Source organism: Sander vitreus, chromosome 1 (genome assembly GCF_031162955.1).
Source record: "Sander vitreus isolate 19-12246 chromosome 1, sanVit1, whole genome shotgun sequence".
Taxonomy (NCBI): Eukaryota; Metazoa; Chordata; class Actinopteri; order Perciformes; family Percidae; genus Sander; species Sander vitreus.
The window spans coordinates 297,875-319,150 of NC_135855.1; the positions used below are offsets into that span (position 1 = coordinate 297,875).

Sequence of the window (21,276 nt, forward strand, 5' to 3'; positions counted from 1 at the left end):
CCTTTTTTCTGTGTGGGGGTGTGTGTATGACTACCCTCATGTGGGAATCAGTCCTGTCATGCTGTCTGATTTCTATCAAATACTGGAAATGGAATCTTACAGGAAATCTTACGCTTCATAAAGATGAGTAAGAAACTTTTCTCTTTACAGCCTGTTCTAAACACAAGTTGTGACAGTTTAAGGTTACAACATGAGCTGCTAAGCAGTTTTACAGACTTTTTATGACCTCTATAAAGTTGAAAATAATAAAAGGGTTAAAGAGGCTCGCTGTCAAAGATAATCTATCAGTCACGGTGAGTACTGCACAGGTTGTGAAAACAGTTGTGTGATGTTTTCTGTGGCTCTTGAGAAAATTACCTAAGTGACGTCACCCAGGTGTCTGGGCTCAGGCTTGAACAAGAGGTCAAACAAGCTAAACATGTTGGAACATGAGTACGAAAAGCAGATCCTGTTGTTCCAAAATGTACTAAGAATTCTTATCCTGCATCATATCAGCTAGCATGGGACATGGTATGTGCTAAAATCCGTACAATGAAATAGAATTATATATATATATATGAAGAAAATTACCAAACTGGATTCATCTTCAAGACAAGCCTCAAGTTTAGGACCAGACACAGGAGTTGATGACTATATTCTGTGTTTGATGATTGTGCAATATCCTGCTGCATTATTTGGAAAGACTTAATTTGGATCTGCTGGGGAAAGCTTTTCAGGACACATTTTCAACTGAGCGACCTGGTGCAGGCCACTGAATCCAGTCAAAAGTAACTAAATACAAGGTAAGAAGAAATATGAAGGAGGAATAATAATTAAAGTTTGAATTGTTTAGTTTAAATTGAATTTGTATAGCGCTTTTCATGGACTCAATGTCACTTTACAGGGCAGGGTACAAAAAACAAAAAGCAGAATTGGTTTAATGTCATTGCATCATATTGCATTTTAGTGTGAAATGCTGTTTGTCGACATGTGCTGTGGATCTTTGGAGTGCTTTGGCACTTTTTTTTAGGCATTCAGACCGAAAAAACATACCTGTGTTAAAAAAATGCAAGGGTCTTGGTTGGTGGGGTATCCGAGATAATTAAATATGATACCAGAAACGCCAGTTTGAGAGATAGATACATGAATTTAAAGGCTTATTACACATCAAAATACTGTGTTTTCTAATACTATGAGACAGATTAACTACACTGTTACACGTATTTTATCCTCCTCAACAATTAGCAAGCTAGACACTAGAATAATGATGTTCCCATTACGAAGTAATTACCCCGAATGGGCACTTGCATGTATTTGATTGGTCACTTGCGGTGTGTCAGTGGATGATGGTGCATGGCTTTGCTACAAAAAGTAAAACCTGTTTTTGCCCAAACTACTGTGCATTATTTTGTTGGAACCCTCATTTGAAAAATGAATGTGATTTTCATGCAGTTCTGATGTAAGTTTTAACACGGCCTTGGAAGAGGAAATGATGCTTATGTGAGGATACCAATAAATAAACCAGTGCAGAAAAGGGTGTGGAAATCACAGTTTTCTGGTAATTTTAATTTAACCTTTATTTATCCAGGTAAGTCGATTGAGAACAAAATCTCATTTGCAACAGTTCCACATTCATACCTGGAAGCTGCCCAGTACAACCACAGTATGATCTGCTGCCACTGAGCAGCTCCACTGGAGCAGTTGGGGTTAAGGGCCTTGCTCAAGGGCACCTCAGTGGTGGTGATGAGGGAGGAAAAAAGCGCTGCTCTTTCACTTTCCACACCCAGATTTTATCCTGTCGGTCTGGGGATTGAACCAGCGACCTCCTGGTCACAAGCTGCCTAAATAATGTAATAAGACGTGCCTGACTGTCGGATTCATCAGCCTTCACCTTGCTCAGTTGAATGGTGATGCTTCTGTTCTACTATACCACACAATTCACAGTACTGAAATGAACTAGACCAGCTTCTAAAGAGGGCCTTTATTCAGAGCCATTATGCAGGTATAAAGTTCATAGATTAGACAGGACTCTCTTATCTCAAGGACTTTTTACAGCTCAATGTTTCGGACATTCAGCTGTTTTTCCCACCCAGGAAATTGACCATTAACTTTGGGATGTATCTAACAGTAAGGCAGGGCATAAATAGCGATCACTTTCCTCCTTCTGTCTTCTTTTTTTCTGGAGGAGACATGGGGAAAGGCCTCTTCATCAGCAAAGCAGTGGCAGTAACCTGTGTGGTTGCAGCCATCAGTGCTGTGGCCACCATCATAGGCCTGTCTGTGGTTTACGCTAAGGAGAAGACAAAGAATGAAGTGACACCTCCAAATACTGCCAGCCCCACCAGCCCCACCAGCCCCACCACACCCTCCACCCCCAAGGAGCCCTGGCAGCGCTACAGACTTCCAGACTCCCTTGTTCCTGTCTCCTACAATGTCACCCTGTGGCCCAGGCTGGAGCCCAACGCAGACGGCATGTACCTCTTCAAAGGACGCTCCATTGTGGTCTTCAAATGTGTGAAGGAAACCGACCTCATCATCATCCACTCTAACAAGCTGAACCTCACTAGCTTCGAGGGACACCAAGCCGTATTGGGGGACCTTGATGGAGCCACTGTGCCCAGCCTGAAAAAGTCCTGGCTGGAGATTCCCACCCAGTACCTGGTGGTCCAGCTCAACAGCCCACTGAAGGCCGGCAGCACATATACACTTTTTACCGAGTTTGTTGGAGAGCTGGCTGATGACCTGGGAGGATTCTACAGGAGTGAATACAAAGACGATGGAGTGATAAAGTATGATATTCTCTTTTTTTATTTAATTTAATTGGTTTCAAACATCTCAGTTTAGTTTAGAGAATTATACCACAGTGAGGATATACAGTGTAAAAAGTAATATGTAGTAATGTTATTTAAACAGATGCACTTAAACCAGAGCTTCACTTTAAAGACATAATTCAGCATTTTCGGGAAATGCACATTCCCTTACTTTGCCGAGAGTTTGATGAGAAGACTGATGCCTTAGAGAAAGTGAAGCAACAAAGTGCATATGTGTATTTCCCTTAAATGTCTCTGTATGTTATTTAAAATGTAAATATGTTGGACTATTAATAACAAGGTACCTTACTCATTATTTCATTACTAGTTTAGTAGATCAAATTTGTGTATAGGAGAATAAAAAGAATGCATGGATGTGGTTGCAATATCAGTAATTTGTTGAATTTAGATTATGTTCAGTCCAGGATGCAACAGCATGCTTTACAAAAGAAACCCAACTTTAGTTATTTTTACATATATTCCACAATGTGTAGGACTTTAAATATTGTCATGTAGGTGATTTCTATTGGTTGTATCAAAAAAGAAACTGTGGGACACAGCAATGCCTATACAGCTCCTGCTGACATTTTTTAATCATTTCACTATTCTTCTGCGTTATTTATAATCCCTGTTCCAGTGCACTTGTTTAACTATGGGTCCCCTGGATCACTCAGGGTTCCCTCCATGTTTACAGGAGCTACACTGCAAAGGAACAGAATATAAATATTCCAGTTATATAAAAAAAAAACACCACCAAATGACAGTGATGACTAAGCCTCAATAGAAATAATTTACTGCAACCATAAGACATGCTGAATCCTGAAGTGAAGTTTTTACTGGAAAAGCACCTGCTGTCATTTTGCTGTCAAGTTAAAAAACAAGTTCACACCCATTTTCAATGAGTTGCTGATATTTATTCTTGACATTCCGACAACAATGAGGGAGAAACGAAAAAGAAGGAAGGAAGTGGGTAAAAACAATGCACTACTAGAAGACATTGAACACGGCTTATATGTGGAGGGTTCATTTGACGTTTGATGTGGGTGATAATTATACGTTTTCATATCTGCTATTGTCAGAGTTGTTGCCACGACTCAAATGCAGCCAACGGATGCCAGGAAAGCCTTCCCCTGCTTCGATGAGCCCGCAATGAAAGCTGTCTTCTACATGACTCTCATTCACCCCCATGGGACGGTGGCTCTGTCCAACGCCATGAACTACGGCAAGTTCTTCTCTCAGTGTCTAGTGCAATATTTTACATGTGGAATGTTTCCTAGTAACCCTAAACAAAATAATAATAAAAGTGTTATAACGTACCTTACCTCAATTACATTTTGATATGTCCAATTGTCTATGATGTACTATATTCATACAATGAGCTTATAATATGTAATTTCTTAATTTATAATTAATGTGCTGCTGTCTTTCCCCCCACACAGACCCTGTTAACATCACTTTGGATGGACACAATTTAATTCAGACACGTTTTGAACCGACAGAGATTATGTCAACCTACTTGCTGGCTTTTGTTGTGTGTGATTTTACATTCACAATGAACACAACAAATCCACATGCAGACGTTTTGGTAATTATTTATAACATCTTACCACACAAATGGAAATGGTCTTTGAACACTTAATGAACTGGAATGAACCATGCTATTACAGGACACTAGCTGTGTAACCCATACTTTGAAAGGTATGACTAGATCATATGGTGGTATTACTTAAATCATTGTGTATTTGTGCTTCTGATTTAACATTTTGTGTTAGTTAACTGTATGATTGATTGAAGTAATTTCAATCACAATTTGTTATCAGTTATAAATGCAGTTTTACAAATCACTGCTACTATAACTATTACTACGACTTCAGCTACCAATACAAACACGAGCTGTTGGCTCGTCTGGTGTTTGCTGCTCTGCCCTGTTGGTCGCAATGTTTTTACGCTGCCCTCTGCTGGACTCCAAGCTCAGCTCAACTCTCTGTACCATTTTTTCAGTCTGGTTACTAAAGCACTGTTTTTGTCAAGATCAGGATCTGGGCTCGTAGGAAGGCTATAGAGGAGGGCCAGGGAAATTATGCACTGGAGAAGACTGGGCCCATACTAACATTCTTTGAGAACTACTACAAGTCTCCTTACCCCCTGAACAAGTCTGGTAGGAACCACACACACAGACTAACACAAGGACAGTGAATAACCTACTGTATAAGTACTACTAACCACTTTTACTTTATGTATTGATTTTGTGTGTACAAACTGCTTATATTTTTGCTTTACATTTTTGAAAATGTACAGCCAGCAGTAAAAAAAAAAGACCTGTATTGACTCTGTAATCTTTTTTTAGACCAGATCGCTCTTCCTGACTTCAGTGCTGGAGCCATGGAGAACTGGGGCCTGATCACCTACAGAGAAACAGCCCTCTTATATAATCCTGGCGTGTCATCCAATGGAGACAAAGAGTGGGTGGCAACAGTCATCTCGCATGAGCTCGCTCATATGGTATTAGGACATTCAGTGGTGTACTGCCAATCATATTTTTGACAGTTTGTGTTTGGCTTTGAAATGTGTTTCAAAAAACCTGCCAATAAAATGAAGCTCTGTGCTCTCAGTGGTTTGGGAACTTGGTGACCACACGGTGGTGGAATGACTTGTGGCTCAATGAGGGGTTTGCCACCTATGTCTCTTATCTTGGAGCCAACTATGTTGAACCAACGTGGAATATGGTGAGTTTTATTTTCTTGAAGAAATACATCCAAGCCGAGAATATACCTGCTGAATATACTGAATGGACCTCTTTTTAAATTGCTTGAGCAGAGACCTGATAAAATTGGATATAGAAATAATGTTAATGTGTTCATTGCTAAATGTGTACGACCATGCCACAATGCAAAATACAAACATTTCTCTGTGCATTTTCCAGAAAGATTTAATAGTTTTGAATGAGATCATTGGTGTGATGGCTGTGGATGCCTTGGCCTCCTCCCATCCCCTCTCGTCCAAAGAGGAGGACATCCTGAACCCAGAGGACATCAGTGCACTGTTTGACTCCATCACATACAGCAAGGTGTGGTATAATTGAGGGTAACACTCCCCAACTTCCTAACCCCAATGTATTGTTCTCTTCAAGCCCCACTAGACAAGATGTTAAACTCCACTAAACAAAAAAGGATGAATTAAACGTTCTCTTTTCTCGAGTGACCCTAATGGACCTAAGAATTAAAGTACTAATGAATTACTGATCCTCATTAACAGAATGCTGTATTTGGTCCCATCAGATATTTCACCCACTAAAATTGCTAATATTCTCCTGTGTGTTATTACAGGGAGCTGCTGTCCTTAGGATGCTCTCAGAGTTTATCACTGAGGCCGTCTTTTCAAAAGGACTCCAGGTGAATACATCTAATTAGGTTTTGTTTTTGTATTTTGTTAATGTTGTCATATCAGCGTTTTAATGACCTGCATAGAGTATAACCAATGGGTTATTATCTGTCTGCAGACATACTTAGAGGAGTTCAAGTATAAGAACACAGTCTACACAGACCTCTGGAGACACTTGCAAATGGTAAGATAACACCATTATCATGACTGCTTGATTTCCATAAAACAGAGTGCTAAACTTACTAGGGCCTACTAGAAAATGCCTTCAACCCCTTAGTTTAACCTTTGTGCATTATCTATAAATTTATGTTTATGCAGTTGTCAACGATTTTTTGGCCACTTAAGGGCAGTGTAACAAGATGTAAACACAAAACAGGCTAACTTCTTAGCAAACAGTTGCCCATTTAAACATCCAGTGGCAGACAAACATTAGCATTCATTTGGACTTTTGTTTCTATACGCCAAAAAATGTAAGTCTAATATTCCCTCTCCTGTTAGCTCTGTTTTTGGTCTCCACCAATTCTTGACACAAATATCTGGCTCTTTGCTAGTGGCTAACTTGTTCTCTTCTGGTATGACCAGTAGCTTAAGGTGGCTAATGTTAGCTGTTGTTAGCAAACTTTATGTAGGTGTTTCTGTGTAACTGACATTACCAGTCATTTTCTGTCTTTTCTACTTGTGCTACTGTACACTTTAGCTATTAGCATTATACTGTATTTGTCACATGTGACCACAATGGCTGCTGTTCAACAAAAGATATGTAGGCTCGCTTTAAACTTTTGTAGAATGAATGTTATTTATTGTGACTCAATGATCAATGGTTAACACCAGAATAAATCAGTTCTGAGATCAGGTAAAAGGTCACGACACCTTAAAGAAATATATATAAAGTATAATTCCTCTGCAGGGAGCAACAAAGAGTCAAACTATTACTAATATTTGCTCTTATCAGGCAGTGGATGAATCCGGCATAATGCTGCATCACTCTGTAGAGACTATCATGAACCGGTGGATACTACAGATGGGGTTCCCAGTGGTCACCATCAACACCAAGACTGGAAGAATCACCCAGAATCATTTCTTGTTGGACCCAGACTCTGTCGTGGACACACCCTCAGTGTACAAGTAGGAAACATTCTTAATGTTTTATATGCTGAATATACTGTAGCCTATGTGGTCATATTGAACCCCTGCCTGCTATCTCTGTATACTGTGTGTTTATTATATGTATGGCTGGATGGATGCGACTCTAGTTATGAGTGGTTTGTCCCAATTACATGGATTAAGACTGGTGGAGTGGAACAGCAGTACTGGCTTCTTAACAAAGAAGGTAAGATTTATTTCAGATGTACGTTCAGAGCATTGCAAAAATGATGAACACAATACAACAAGATATTTTTTTCTCATTTTTAATTTTAAAAAATCTCCAAACAGCAACAAACACAAACATGACTCTTGGTGCTAATGATTGGCTGGTGGCCAATGTAGATATGAAGGGCTTCTACAGAGTCAACTACGACCCTGAAAACTGGGTGCGTCTACTCACCAAGCTGAGCTCCAAACATCAGGTACAACACTGTATGTGGTATATGTTTATATGTTTATAATGTTTACTTCTGCAGTGTGACTAAATGACTATCGAAGCCCCCAAACTCAATTCCTTTTTTACTTTTCAGGATATTCCAGTGATCAACCGAGCTCAAATTATCGACGATGCTTTTAACCTCGCAAGGTAAAGCCATATTTTTTACAAAGCTTTGTTGTTAAATATTGAAAGAGAGAGCTGAGCAATTGTATGTGCCTTAATCAGGGCAAAGCTGGTGGACACAACTCTGGCTCTGAGGACTACCAAGTTCCTCAATAAAGAAGTTGAATACATACCCTGGGAGACAGCCAGTCGCAACTTGAACTATTTCTTCCTGATGTTTGACCGCAGTGAAGTGTATGGACCCATGCAGGTATGCGATGAATGGTCAACATTTGTTATGCTTATTAAATAATTTAACACGACTGATTCCCCCCCCCCCAAAAAAAAACAAACAAACAAACAAACAAACAAAAACAACAGCAGAGTAAAAGTGTTTACGAAGAAATACAGATTGGATAATCATGGAAAAATATACCTGGAAATCATATGCAATGCAAATTGAATATAACCCATGTCACATTTTCTCTTTTCGAACAATACTTCAAATTAACAAAACGTGAACATCTTCATCCCTCAGGCTTACCTAAAGAAACAGGTCACCCCTCTGTTTAACTACTTCAAAGAGCTCACTGTCAACTGGACAAAGATCCCAGAAAAGCACACGGACCAGTAAGGATGTTAACATGTTGTCTGTTTTAAACAATGTCTGTTTGTGTTTCAACACACACGTGTGTGTGTGCGTGTGCGTGTGTGCGTGTCTACTCATCCTCTCATAAAACTCTTCCCAAGCTGTACCTCACATAACTTTCTCCACACTGTATCTCTTTAATGTGTTCACTCCATTTACTCTTATCTTGACGGAAATATATTATATCTCCTCAAAGGCATAATAACATATAGGCTACTACTGTTACAGTTAATTTAAGTCATTTTTGTTCAAAATGAGAAGGTAACAGTAGATTCTGTGTAAAAACTATACTATAAGTTAAATAAAAATCCATAAAAAGCTAAAGTGTGAAATGTTCAGGTATTACTGGCCCAATATAACTTCATAATCAGTCTTCATCAGAGAATTTCTTTCACACAATAAGAAATAATATTTACTAATAAAAACATTCAAAAAAGCATTACATTAAAATTACTTAGAGGCTTGGGACCGTTTTCAAATCTGGTAAAATAAAATGACCCATCTCATTCATGTAGACCCTACTCTCTTCCAAGATCTGGGTCGATGTGAGGTCTGCAGGTGGACCCTCCTCAAACATTCTCCTGACCCTTGTATCATCTCACGTCCCTGTCCAGGTACAACCAGGTGAATGCCATCTCTAAGGCCTGCAGCACGGGAGTGGAAGGCTGTGAGGAGCTGACCACTGGCTGGTTCAGAGAGTGGATGAACAATCCAGCTAAAAACAAGTACGGTCCCACCCTGCGCTTTCCTTTTCTTTCATTCTTTCTTCCTCATACTCTTTTAATTTCACTTACTAACCTTCTTCCAGTCTTCCTAATTTTCAGGTCATTTTAGATATTGTTTTGTAAATTTTTCCTAAACTTGTTAAATGCAGTAGTTGTTTTCTTTTAATTCAAGAATTTTTGTTGCTGTCCACTCAACCTACTGTACCTGATTCCTTCCCTAGCCACTGCTGTCATTGCCTTTAACTCTCTGTCATCTTCATCAATCGTTTCAGCATTAGTGCCAACTTGAAGTACACAGTGTACTGCAGTGCGATTGCAGCAGGAGGAGTGAATGAGTGGGACTTTGCTTGGTCCATGTACAAGAACGCCACCATTGCTTCGGAGGCTGATAAACTGATGTCTGCTCTGTCTTGCACCAAACAGCCCTGGCTGCTGAACAGGTCAGTAATACTGACGTCATGTTGAATAATGTTTGTTCTCCTATTGGTCATCTTAAGGTCCCTCTCTACTTAGATTTTTTTTTTTTTAATGGTCACTGCAGGATCAAACCCTTGCAGAAGCAAACACATTAGGTTTTTGTTCTCACTGTGTGTGTTTCAGGTATCTGGAGTACTGTCTGGACCCAAAGAAGATCCGTAAGCAGGATGCCACCTCCACCATCATTTCCATAGCTCATAACTCCATCGGTCAACCCCTGGCATGGGACTTTGTCAGAGCCAAATGGGACCACCTATTCAATGAGTGAGTTTTCCCTGATGCACACATGTATGTGCCGTCAACTGGTAATGTCACAGTTAGAGCTGTAACAATTCCAAATTTAACTGTACAATTAATTGTCTCAGAGATAATTGCGATTAACAATATAATTGTCTCTTTCAGTCAAATTTAAAAATATTTATTTATGTATTACGTTTTCAAATAAATAAAGTTTAGAATGAATCCCAGGATACATATTTCAGTTATATCACTGTTATGTGACCCAGATAATGTAATAACACAAGTACACAGCCTATGAAGTAAACCATGCCATACCAACACTGTATTTTTTCCTTAAATGAACATACAATTGACAGTAACCCTTAACAGTCATATCCCTTAGGACCTTAGCTAATGTCAGCAATTGCGGTTAAACAAAGAAACAGCGATTATGTAAAAAAAAAAAATTTGACAATTAATAATTGTTACAGGCCTAGTCACAGTAAACTCAGCCGCTAGATGTCAGGGTTAAACATGCTGCTATGGAGACAAAAGAAGGATTTTTATTCTGGTAGTGTTGGTCCTTATCTATAACTACTAATGGATATCTACAGTACCCAGATGATGAATCCTGATGATTTTAGTAATCCTCTGACTTTTCTTCTAACGCCATTGTTTGTCCTTTGTCCAATACTTTGGTTCATGACCAAATACCTGCAGAACTGATGTCATTCTCTTCAACCTCTGATCCTCTTTTATGAAGCAAATGTTAACACGCTGTCATGCTAAAACATGGTAAACATTATAACTGCTAAACACCAGCATGTTAGAATTGTCAGTGATCATATCTATGTCCCCAGGGTCCTATGTTTCCCAGCTCAATATCGCCTTAATATGACACATTGAGGAGACCTTTCAAAGGGGTTTATGTTCTCAGCAATGCTTTTCACTTTTATGTTAAATGTGTAATGTATGTTTCCATGGGTCAGTTATGTTGAAATCACCTACAGATTGTTGCCTACTGATGCTATACTCCTTGAAACCTACCCCCTCAAATTTGCGGGCAGATTGTTTTCTTTACTGAAGACATTTATATCTCCACAGTGGTTGAATGGATTTTTACTATTCAAACTGTTTTGAAATATCCTTCTCCCTTCGTTCTTTTGCAATTTGAACTGTAAAGATCGCCCTTACCGATCTCTTACATTGAGGACCGTGGGAACATAGGGATGACCCCCATTGTCACTGTGAGCATGTTAGCATGCTGATTTTGGTTTGGTTAGACAGCCTGTAGTTGTTTGCAAAATGATCAAAGCGTGTCTTGTTTTTCCCTTTTCTTCAGCTATGGTGGTGGATCAATTTCTTTTGGAGAACTAATTAATGAAGTGACCCAACGATTCTCCTCTGAGTTTGAGTACAAGCAGGTGCAGTTTCTCCAATAATTGTGTCATTTTCTTTAGGACATATTATTTCACATTGACAATTTGTGAGTAAATGAATATATGTAACTAGACTAATGTTCGCAAGGTACCGTGCATCAGGTACGGTACCAGCATGAATGTGATGTTACATGGTGAAGAAAATGTTCTTATATCCTAATCCTATGTTTTGTTAATACCCAGTTGCTGCAGTTCAAAGAAGACAACGCAGGGCAGTTAGGCTCGGCCGCCACGTCTCTTGAGCAGGCGCTGGAGAGAACCAAGGCCAACATGAACTGGGTGGCCATGAACAAGGATCAGGTGCTTAAATGGTTCCAAAGTGAAGCTTCTTCTCCCGTTTAATGCTCTAATGTTTAATGCTAAAGTTTTTAAATGTTTTTGAATAAATGAGATTGTTTTACTCCAGCTGGAACCAAATGTATACATGTTCTAAATCTGATGGAGCTTTTTTAAAGGTAAAGTTTTGATTATGAATTTTTATGGATAAAGATATTTCATACCAAAATCTAGTTTTGTATGTGGACAATATGTTTTAATACTGTACGTACTGTCAACATTAGAAGAATTTTAGGGGAATTTAAAGATTTTGACTAAATGACAAAAGTGTGATAGTCTGTGCTTAGCAGGCTGCATCCCCATATGTTTTGCATATGTTGTGGATGCCAGTCTAATTAAATAAAAGCCATGTGAAGTTGTGACATTTTGTACCTCCACGTTCAAAAAGTACTTCGAATGAGCTTGGATATTTAGCTCTTCTGAAGGGAGCAACACAAAGAAGACAGAGAACATTATCTAAGACCACCCTGGGGATTTTTAAAAGGTTGTAAGCACAGTTTGTGTTTCAAGACTAAAAGCACTGCAGGGAAAACAAATCCCGTAGAAATGTAAAATGCCTGGAAATATATGTCCACAAAGTTTCAGTTATTAAATATAGCCACTCCAGGCATCTCAGCAACAACACAGATAGCAGTATTGACATAGCAACAGTGTAAAAATTCATTGGACAAAGTGAGCCAGCCATCTTTAATGACATTATTGGCCATATTAAGTTCTTGGTCATATAACTGCAGAGTAACATCTTCCAACAGGAAGTGACAATCAGAACTGGGAGTAAAATAAAACCAGTTCATCAGCATTATTGGCCAAGATTCTTAATCCAGGGCCAGTTATTTATCACAAGGTTTCTTTCATGATCTCAACCACCAGCCGTGTTTACACAGGATATAAAAAGGTGCCAATTAACTGGTCCTAGTTCAGCTGCCACTTCTCTCAGTGGGGGTCTTTCCTTTAGGACTTAATAGAAATAGAAAACCAACAACAAACCCATTTGAATGAATGCAACAAACTCAAGGGTTATTTTTGATGAATAATGTTTATTCTGTTCACATTGTGAAAGCTCAATAAATATACAATTCTATATAAAAACCACAAAAAGGATATAAATATATTTTGTTCAAAATAACAAAAATGACAAGTTTTGTCCATAAATTTTGTTCAAAGTCATTGTTGCAATGAGAATAGTTGAATGGATTGATGGCCATATCTCTCAGCACTGTCCAGAGAAGGCTGCATTTTGAAGCTGCTGCTGCTGTGGCATCCAGTACTGCTCGCTGGTGAAGCAAACTCCATTTGAAACCTGACAACAGAAAACAGTTTTTGGTTAGGAACTCATTCAACTGTTGCACAAGATCATTGTAAAGCAAATTGTCTTTAGCTTAAAAGCTATGAAATTTGTGGAATTGTATGACCACGATATGAACATACCTGATATGAGTGCTGCAGAGAGGACAGCTGGGCTGTGCTCATGGAATTACAGTCTGGTTCTTGTGGGCTGTAGCTGGCTGTTGGCTGACCCAGTGACTGACTGAGGTTTTGGGGCTGCTCCACAAAACCTGATGACCTCTGTTCCAGCACCTCCTCGCTGAGGCCCAGCTGAGCCGACAGGTAGGAGATGTAGCGGATGGTGAGGCGCAGCGTATCGATCTTGGTCAGGGTCTGTCCGGCTGGTGCCACTGAGGGCGGCAGGTACGTCCTGAGGTGTTGCAGGGCCTTAGTCAGATCCCTCATCCTCAGCTTCTCTCTCTCGCTGGCTGTCTGGCGCTTCTTCCCCGGATACCTGGATCTGGATTTCTTTGTGGTGGAGGTGATTGGATTGGAGGATCTTGAGCAGGGCAGAGTCTGTGTCTCGTTGGTAAGACGAGGCGCTGCAGGGCTTTTAAAGACAAAACTGTCCAAAATGTTTTGTTCATTTCCAGCAGCCTGGAGGGAGGTAGGGGAGAAGCAGAAGGAGTCCACAGAAGAGGTGGGAGACAGGCTGCTGCCAGCGCTGAAGTAACCAGGGTCCAAGGCTGGATCATTGGCAAGAGGATCATAGGATTTGTCCAGCAGGGACTCACAGTCAAACAGGAAAGAGTTGTCCTGGAGCTGGAAAGGAGAGCAGTAGGACACCTCCATAGCTGCAGCTGTTGTAGTCGTAATTGTAGTCGGTGCTGTGGTTGTAAGCTCTTTCCTGAGCAGTGAGTGGTCAGTGTCTTGCTGGTGAGGCAGGCAGAGGATAGTGAGGAGGACCAGGGAGGCTGCTCAATATATGAGGTGGGAGGTGCGAGGTTGCACCTCCAGCAGCCACCTCTGGTCCTAAGAAGCTCTGGGAGCAGGGCTGACACCTAGGCCAGGGGGTCCCATGGGAAACATGCAAGCTCCAGGACAAGGTGTGACCTGGCTGCTCGCACAGGCATCATAAAGTAGTACGCACTCCTGCAGCCTGGGAACATGACCCTGCCATGACAGGGCTTGTACCTAGGTCTGTCTCTGAACCTGAGGAATCTTTCATTAGGAATGTTGAAGTGTCATGGCCTGTGACTGGAAGCTGCCAGATGACTTGTTACCAGAATATCCAATATCACTTTTTTTCATGAATGGCAGAGTAAATGAAGAATAAGCCCTGAAACTGTAAGGTTTCAGGTTCAGTGAAATACAGTCGTCAATGCTATGTCCCATCATCATCATTATTCATGCATATTGAAATTGACTGTTAATCAATTAACATTGATTAACAGCACATAATTAATGCTGCAGTAATCCATACAGCCTTTTTGTTCTTAATGTTAAATAGTTCTAAGTGTTATTTGTTTCTGTATTTATTTTTTGTTTATTTCATGTGAACGTTTAATATGTTGCACCAACAACCAAGGAAAATTCCTCATAAGGGCTAGTTACATGACAATAAATCCTTTTATGATAAATCATTTTCTGAAGTTGTGTAGTTTGATTGGAGTTAATTTAGCAGTTCTGCATCTCGTTAGTGCTGCTCTTTCTTTCTTTCTGCTCTGGTGTCCTCTCTTTATGAGGTCAGGCTGAAGAAGTGTGCCGGCCGGGGCAGCTGTGAAGTGTGAGGAGTTTACACCTCGTCCTGTTTGGACAGCAGTAGGCCTCACTGGCATGGGAACCCGATCCGCACTGGAAGAATGTGCACAACCAATAACTACCAACACATTTTATATCTGAGGAATTGGACCAAACTGTGTCTTCCATTAGGCCTTATTATGCCTCCCTTGCAAAAGAGGTTTCCAACCTCAGACTTACCTGGTTAAATAAAATATAATCTTCATTTTCTAGATTGCAACATTACAAATAAGCCATTAATTTCTATGTAATTGTGGAACTATGATATTGGAGAGAAGTACTTAATACTGGCAAAGATTGGTGGCAGAGAAGATTTACATAAAAATAAACAAGTGAAGGTGAAGACGAGTGATCATAATTCTTTGTGTAGATGAAGACAAGATGCATCATGTTGTCAGTCTTCTAATGTATATTTGCTTTGTAACTTTATAGTACTTTATATTTACAGCAGCAGGTTTTTTTGCCTTTATAATCAAATCAGTCTGACCTCAGTGATTAGTTGGTATCGGAATTTAGATGTTCGAAACAAGAATATTCATTTCTCCTATTGTGTTTTTATGTTTTCTTTTGCTGCCATGCTGCAATCATTTTTGCATAATCACATAACTTTACTAATTGCATAACGATGTGTCTTCCATTCATGCACACAATTCATTTCATAGAACAGTAGGTTTTATTTTTTTATTTTTGAAGGTATCAACGGACAACACTGGATTTGATGGCCAGGTGTCGACTGTGGATCTGCGTCCCGAGCACTGTTCCCACAAACCGCCGCGTCACATTTGACTCCTGCTCTGCAGCAGAGGTGAAACCATGAGCAGGACGTGTGAACCAGTCTCACACAGATCTCTGCCACCTCAGTTATGCAACAAAAACAGACATCTGATTTAGGAAAAATATCCAAAGCAACATTTCTAAATGGTATTAAAAGTTATTTGGCTAAAGCTGTTTTTTTATTTGTCTTGAGTTGGAGAGTGTGTTAGGTGACACCAGACTTGACAGCTGACCCAAGGACTAGTTCCCACAGTGACCTTTAACCCCCCTACATCATTACTTTATGTGACATGATAATACGAGTCACTGGTAACAGCAACTCAGCATTTATATTTCTGTTGTTGTAACATATCTGTTTTTGTTACATATACAATTGTCATTTTCCTCCTACTGTACTAACCTGTTTCTCTGTGACATATGGGTCACTTTTTTTAATATGAGCACATTCAAATTAGGTTCATCTAATAAAGAGTGATACCATATAAAATGGCTGACAGCAACTAATTCTAACACTTTAGAATTGGGTTGATTAAAGTTTGACAAAGTTTTTACAGATGGGATCCTTTCAGTTTTATTTCATTTTCTTCATTTATTTGTGTATATTTTTGTGGAAATTCTATTTGTTTCAAATGACAAACTGATTATTATTTTCCATTACAAACCTTCCGCAGAGTTTCCCCAGTTGTCAGCTTTTTTCTTTCCCTCTCAGGCTGATGATAGAGATGCTCTGTCTTCCCTTAATCCACATTAAGCTCTGACCGTGTTTACTCACATGTAATGAGTGAATAATCAGCACAGCAGTGCTAACCCTTTCATCCCAAATCCTGTTAGGCCACAGAGTTTATTAGCTTTTCTGTGATGAAAGACTTAAGTGAGTATATTAGGTTTGCTGCTTGCATATCAAATGAACTGCATGTATGTGGCAAACTAAACACTTGGGCCTAATTTTCTTTGCCTGCCATGCAGATCCACACTTATCTATGAATATTAAAGCCCTCTCTGTTGGCGCTAGCAGGTAATTAGGGCTGCAGGTGAGAGAAAAGAGGGGAAAAGCAGGGAGGACCTTATATCTTTGTCTAGACTTAGCGGTGCCAATGACCTCTGTGTTTGCAGAGCCCCGTTAACAAATATACACTAAATAAACTAGATAACTTCTGGCAGAGGTTGATCTTTGGTCTGCTCTGGAACAAGCCTCAGAATACTCACTTCTCACATGCTTCAGACCGTGAGAGGAAATCCCTAGAATGTTTCTGGAAAGGCTGGTATCTCAGTGGCTTTCAATTGGTAATGTTGCTTGTTACCTTATATGTAATATTCACTTTGGATTGTAAGTCACTTCTCTATGGCATATATTTTGCCTGTGACATTTATAGCATGCATCATCTGCTGTAGAGTTATTGTAGTTCTCATTGTTTTTAAAATATTGTGTTATTTCCTGGATACATACAGTATGTTAAAACATAAAATCTAAAATACATGATATAATACAATATATTTTCAACCAGCGTCAACGGATCTTTCTTACAATTAATTTTCTAAAATACAAAGGTTTTATTGATTTTATGTGTTTCCATTTTATTCAATAGTAGAATTAACGATGTCTGATTTTCATTCAGCTGCTTCAGTTTCAGGGAATCCTCATTAATGATATTGGTATCACCTGTGTGTTTCCTGCTGCAGTATGACGCGTTTCTTTTTTTTAGATCATTAACAGCAACGATGCTGACAGGAAACATTGGGGGAGAGTTAAGATAAGATGTGCTTTATTGTCCCCTACTGGGCTCAGAGGGCTGTGATCATGGCACACACACACACACACACACACACACACACACACACACACACGCAGGTCGCCTAATGGAATCAAACGGAGCTTCATGGTAGGTGTCTGGCCACCAGGACGCCCACAATATTTCCATGTGATTGACTGCTGCATGGCATTATTTTGGGTTTAAATATGTCAGTGTAAAACATGTAGCTTCAATGAAGAGTTGTACTGTAAAAAGCTGATACAGAAATGATATGATACGGAAGGATAGGTTCAAAATTCTGACAAAAGTCTGGCAGATGCCCATATAAACAATGAAACAATGGTTTTATTTGTTATCAATCCTCCTGTTCATACTGGCTATTAAGAGATCCCTTTCTGAATCTCTTTCAATTTAAGTGATAGAATCCACAGTCTTGTATTTATGAGTTCATCTAAAGATAATATAAGGCTTCAGCAGGCTGAGCGAATAAAAATATAGCGAGTGTATCCAAGTTAGTCTTTTCAGTATGAAATTCCCTCTTTGTGTTTTCTTATTAAACTGCAGTGAAAGTATGTTAACAAAGAGAGGGACGTTTGTACTAAAAAGACTAACTTGGAAAATATCCATTTAATTTGCCTAACTCAGACTAATAAAGCCTCATATTTGCTTCATATTGATTTTTGCATGGATGGAGGGCTGTGGGTTTTTGCCCCATATGACTTACATTGATTACAGCAAGTAAAAGAAAAATGTTCAGTTTTTATATGGACCCCTGACTATTGTTTTTTCAGACAGACTTGAAAAATATTTGAACCTATTCTCTCACAAGAGGGGCTTTCCGACCGGAGGGATTTTTGCAGTTCTTAGAACTAAACGTTCCTAGAACACTTTCTTCGTCGTGTTCCGACAGGAAAAATTTGGGGATTTTTAAGTTCTTCTGGCCTCAGTAGCGTACTTTTTTAGCTCCTACTTCAGAGCAGGGTCTTTTCCCTTTTCCTAGGTGTACTTAATTGGTCGAACTTATAAGTCCCGCCCACTACCAACTTGGAAACTTGCAGACAGAGCAACAACCAACAACGGGACATTTTTAACAATTTTCGCCATCTTATTCATCATTTAATTTCACTTCTGACAACGTTTTAGGTGAGAAATGAACTGTTTAGATTTCTAATATAGGCAGTCTTGTGAAAATTGATGCCGAATTGACAATTTGCTTCAAAGTTTTCGGAGTTGAGAAAGCTCCATGAAGTGAGGCGACAGCCAGCAGGTGCCTGCCCCGGCCGCTAGCTCGTCGCTGGGCCAGTCATGCTCAGACACCTCGCTGTGAGCTGGAGGTCTCTCAGACCGCTCTCGTAAATAAGAGGCTTTTATTTCACCGTTGATGGTTCGTTTGTTTAAATATCACAACACATGTCCATCGTAAGATTAACGGGAACCTGTGGTTAACTGTCTTTTCAGAGTTAAACTCCACAAGCGTGTCCTGCGGCTGGCCGGCTGTCACACACACACACACACACACACACACACACACACACACACACACACACACACACACACACACACACACACACACACACACACACACACACACACACACACACACACACACACACACACACAGACACACAGACACACACACACACACACACACACACACACACACACACACACACACACACACACACACACACACACACACACACACACACACACACTTCCACAGCGCAGCAGCAGGCAGAGGCGGGGTCTGTTCCGAGTATAATAAAGCCCCGTCTGTGTTGAGCAAAACATTACGTGAATTACTACGAAAATGGACGGAATATGGAACTCTGAAAAGTGGACTGATGCGGAGGTGCAGACACTGCTGGCCATGTACGGCCTCCTCCATGCTGCTTTGTTGTCGTTGTATGTGACGCTGAGGTCTAGTGACGACGCTATGAAGACCGTTGCCGTGCTTGTGTCACTCCCTTACCCCTCCTACCAGTCCCTATGGCCACTTGGCCAGTGGGAATGCAAACGGAAAAAAAGATTTTGGGGGAGAGTAGTTCTTAGAACTGCTCAGAAGTGTACTTTTCCTCTAAAAAGTCCAAGTACTATCCGGTCGGAAAGCATCTATTGTTGCAGCTGCTTTTGGGACATGCCGTTATAGAAGTTATAAGCTGAAATGTCTTGATTGCAAAATTGCAAATAATTACTTCCTTTTACCAATAAATAATATATGAACAATCTCTGATGTGCAAGTGCAAAAGATAACCACTTGAGCAATTTTGTGGCCTAGCTGTGCACAGTGGAAACAAGTTCTACAACACTGACAACTATCTTTTTTAAATGACACATCTAGCAGTTACGGAGCAATGGCAGCATTCTTTTGAGTTGTGTTTCTGTCCACCTGATTAATATCTAGCTCTGTTTTAGTCTCTACCTACTCCTGAGGGAAATATCTGCCTCTTCAGCTGCTAAATGCCCCACTATGTTCATCACGAGTCTCTGTGTCTGTCTGCTGTTTGGTGCTGAGCAGGTATTATACAGTGGCTTTTCAGAGTTTTTTTCACTGAAAAGGCTGCCTGCTGCAGGTGAAAATGACTTTTTGAGAGCAGTGTGAGAGTGAACCAACTCAGTAAAGTTGCAGGCTGGACAGCTAAACAATGAGCTGAAACTCACTACAAAGCTCTGTAAAGCCGAGGTGATACTTCTCTGTCGCTACGAGTGACCCATTCTTTTTAATATACCTGGAAAAAAAATATGATATACAACATAATAAAAAAATGATAGGGAGGCTTGCCATTTAATGGTATTTGTGTATTTCTATTCTATTTCTAAGTTTTCATCCAGATGAGAAGCCACAGCTGGATTTGTAGGGTGCCAGAGTGCCTTCATGACCAGCAGAGGACGCTCTGTAGCATTTTGCCCTGGGCTTCATCACATTCACATTCAAACTGCATTGTGGTCCTTTAACCCATCAAATCTGACATTAAAAAAAAAAAAAAAAAATGAAATGTGTATATCTTTCACTGTTAGGTTGCCATCTGCTGGACACTGCCATTATGCTTGTACACATATTTTCTGCGCCTTCATGGTCTAAGGCTATCAGGACATCGGCAGCCTGATTTTCAAAGCGGGGCAAAATGAGGCCTTCTGGGGCTTAGACATTAATCCTGAACCTTTATTTATGAGCTGAACACTATATACTGAATTTATAGATTTTGTGGAAATGTCCACATAACATTTAATATTCAAGTCATGTCAGGTACATCCACAAGGTAAAGTGAACTGAACTGCATCATGGGAACAAGGCTTCGAGTGATGACAAAACGTGAGACATTTTAATATTTTATTATAAATAGTGGTATAAAGACATATAAAAATAGTTGTTAGACATATCAATATTTACATGGAACATTTCACAGAACAAAATAAATAAAACGTAGAATAGCATCTATTTTCAATAAATTACATGTTTCACAGTGAGGCAGTTAAAGAGAGAAGTAGTTTGTGTCTGTTGTTGGAAGATGATGATGATGCAGCGTTGGAGTGTTTAACCCCAGTACTCTCTGGGAACCAACGGTATGCAGAAGTCTTTTCCACACATCTGAATTAAACAAATCAACAGGACATTTGATTAGCATGTTGTACTTTTATTTAAATGCAAGATGTGTTATTTCTACATATTTCGAGTGTCATAACAAAAAGAGTAAATGTTCACATACCTGACAGCAGGGCTGTGTTGCTGGCGGAGACTGCAGGATGGCATCCATGCTCATGTCTCCCTGAGGAGCTTCAATGTACTGTGTACTGTACTGATCCACTCCAAAACTACAGCTCCCAGAATGCAGCATGGTGTTCTGGCTGTAACACTGGGCTGGGTACAGACTCTGGTTCTGCAGCTGGGCCTCATCCTGTCCTCCCATGGCGGCGTGCTGGAAGTAGCTGAGGATGTCAGGTGAGGAGGTGCCGCTGGCCGAGGTGTCTCCTTGTTCCCTCCT

At 40.0% G+C, this 21,276-nt stretch overlaps 2 protein-coding genes across 3 annotated transcripts; one reads left to right on the top strand and one right to left on the bottom strand.

The window, feature by feature from the left end:
- The first annotated feature begins 74 nt into the window (after window positions 1-74).
- On the top strand, window positions 75-12,064 carry LOC144515592 (aminopeptidase Ey-like). Of its 2 annotated transcripts, none has more exons than XM_078246996.1 (21): window positions 75-782; window positions 2,165-2,768; window positions 3,869-4,011; window positions 4,229-4,374; window positions 4,821-4,947; window positions 5,137-5,291; window positions 5,402-5,515; window positions 5,713-5,856; window positions 6,116-6,181; window positions 6,289-6,354; window positions 7,123-7,295; window positions 7,424-7,500; window positions 7,605-7,738; window positions 7,847-7,902; window positions 7,981-8,128; window positions 8,396-8,487; window positions 9,121-9,231; window positions 9,504-9,671; window positions 9,832-9,972; window positions 11,270-11,351; window positions 11,550-12,064. In XM_078246996.1, exons 2-21 carry the CDS (start codon window positions 2,170-2,172, stop codon window positions 11,706-11,708), a joined length of 2,901 nt encoding a protein of 966 aa, XP_078103122.1. In that variant the 5' UTR covers window positions 75-782; window positions 2,165-2,169; the 3' UTR covers window positions 11,709-12,064. The 2 variants fall into 2 exon arrangements, with proteins under 2 accessions (XP_078103122.1, XP_078103844.1); XM_078247718.1 differs by having other exon boundaries at window positions 2,168-2,768.
- Window positions 12,065-12,912: 848 nt separating this feature from the next.
- Window positions 12,913-13,820, bottom strand: LOC144521494 (uncharacterized). The gene is made up of 2 exons (XM_078256043.1): window positions 13,131-13,820; window positions 12,913-13,002 (listed from the first exon to the last, which is right to left on the bottom strand). The coding sequence occupies exons 1-2, from the start codon at window positions 13,818-13,820 to the stop codon at window positions 12,913-12,915; spliced, it is 780 nt and encodes a 259-aa protein (XP_078112169.1).
- Window positions 13,821-21,276: the final 7,456 nt, after the last annotated feature.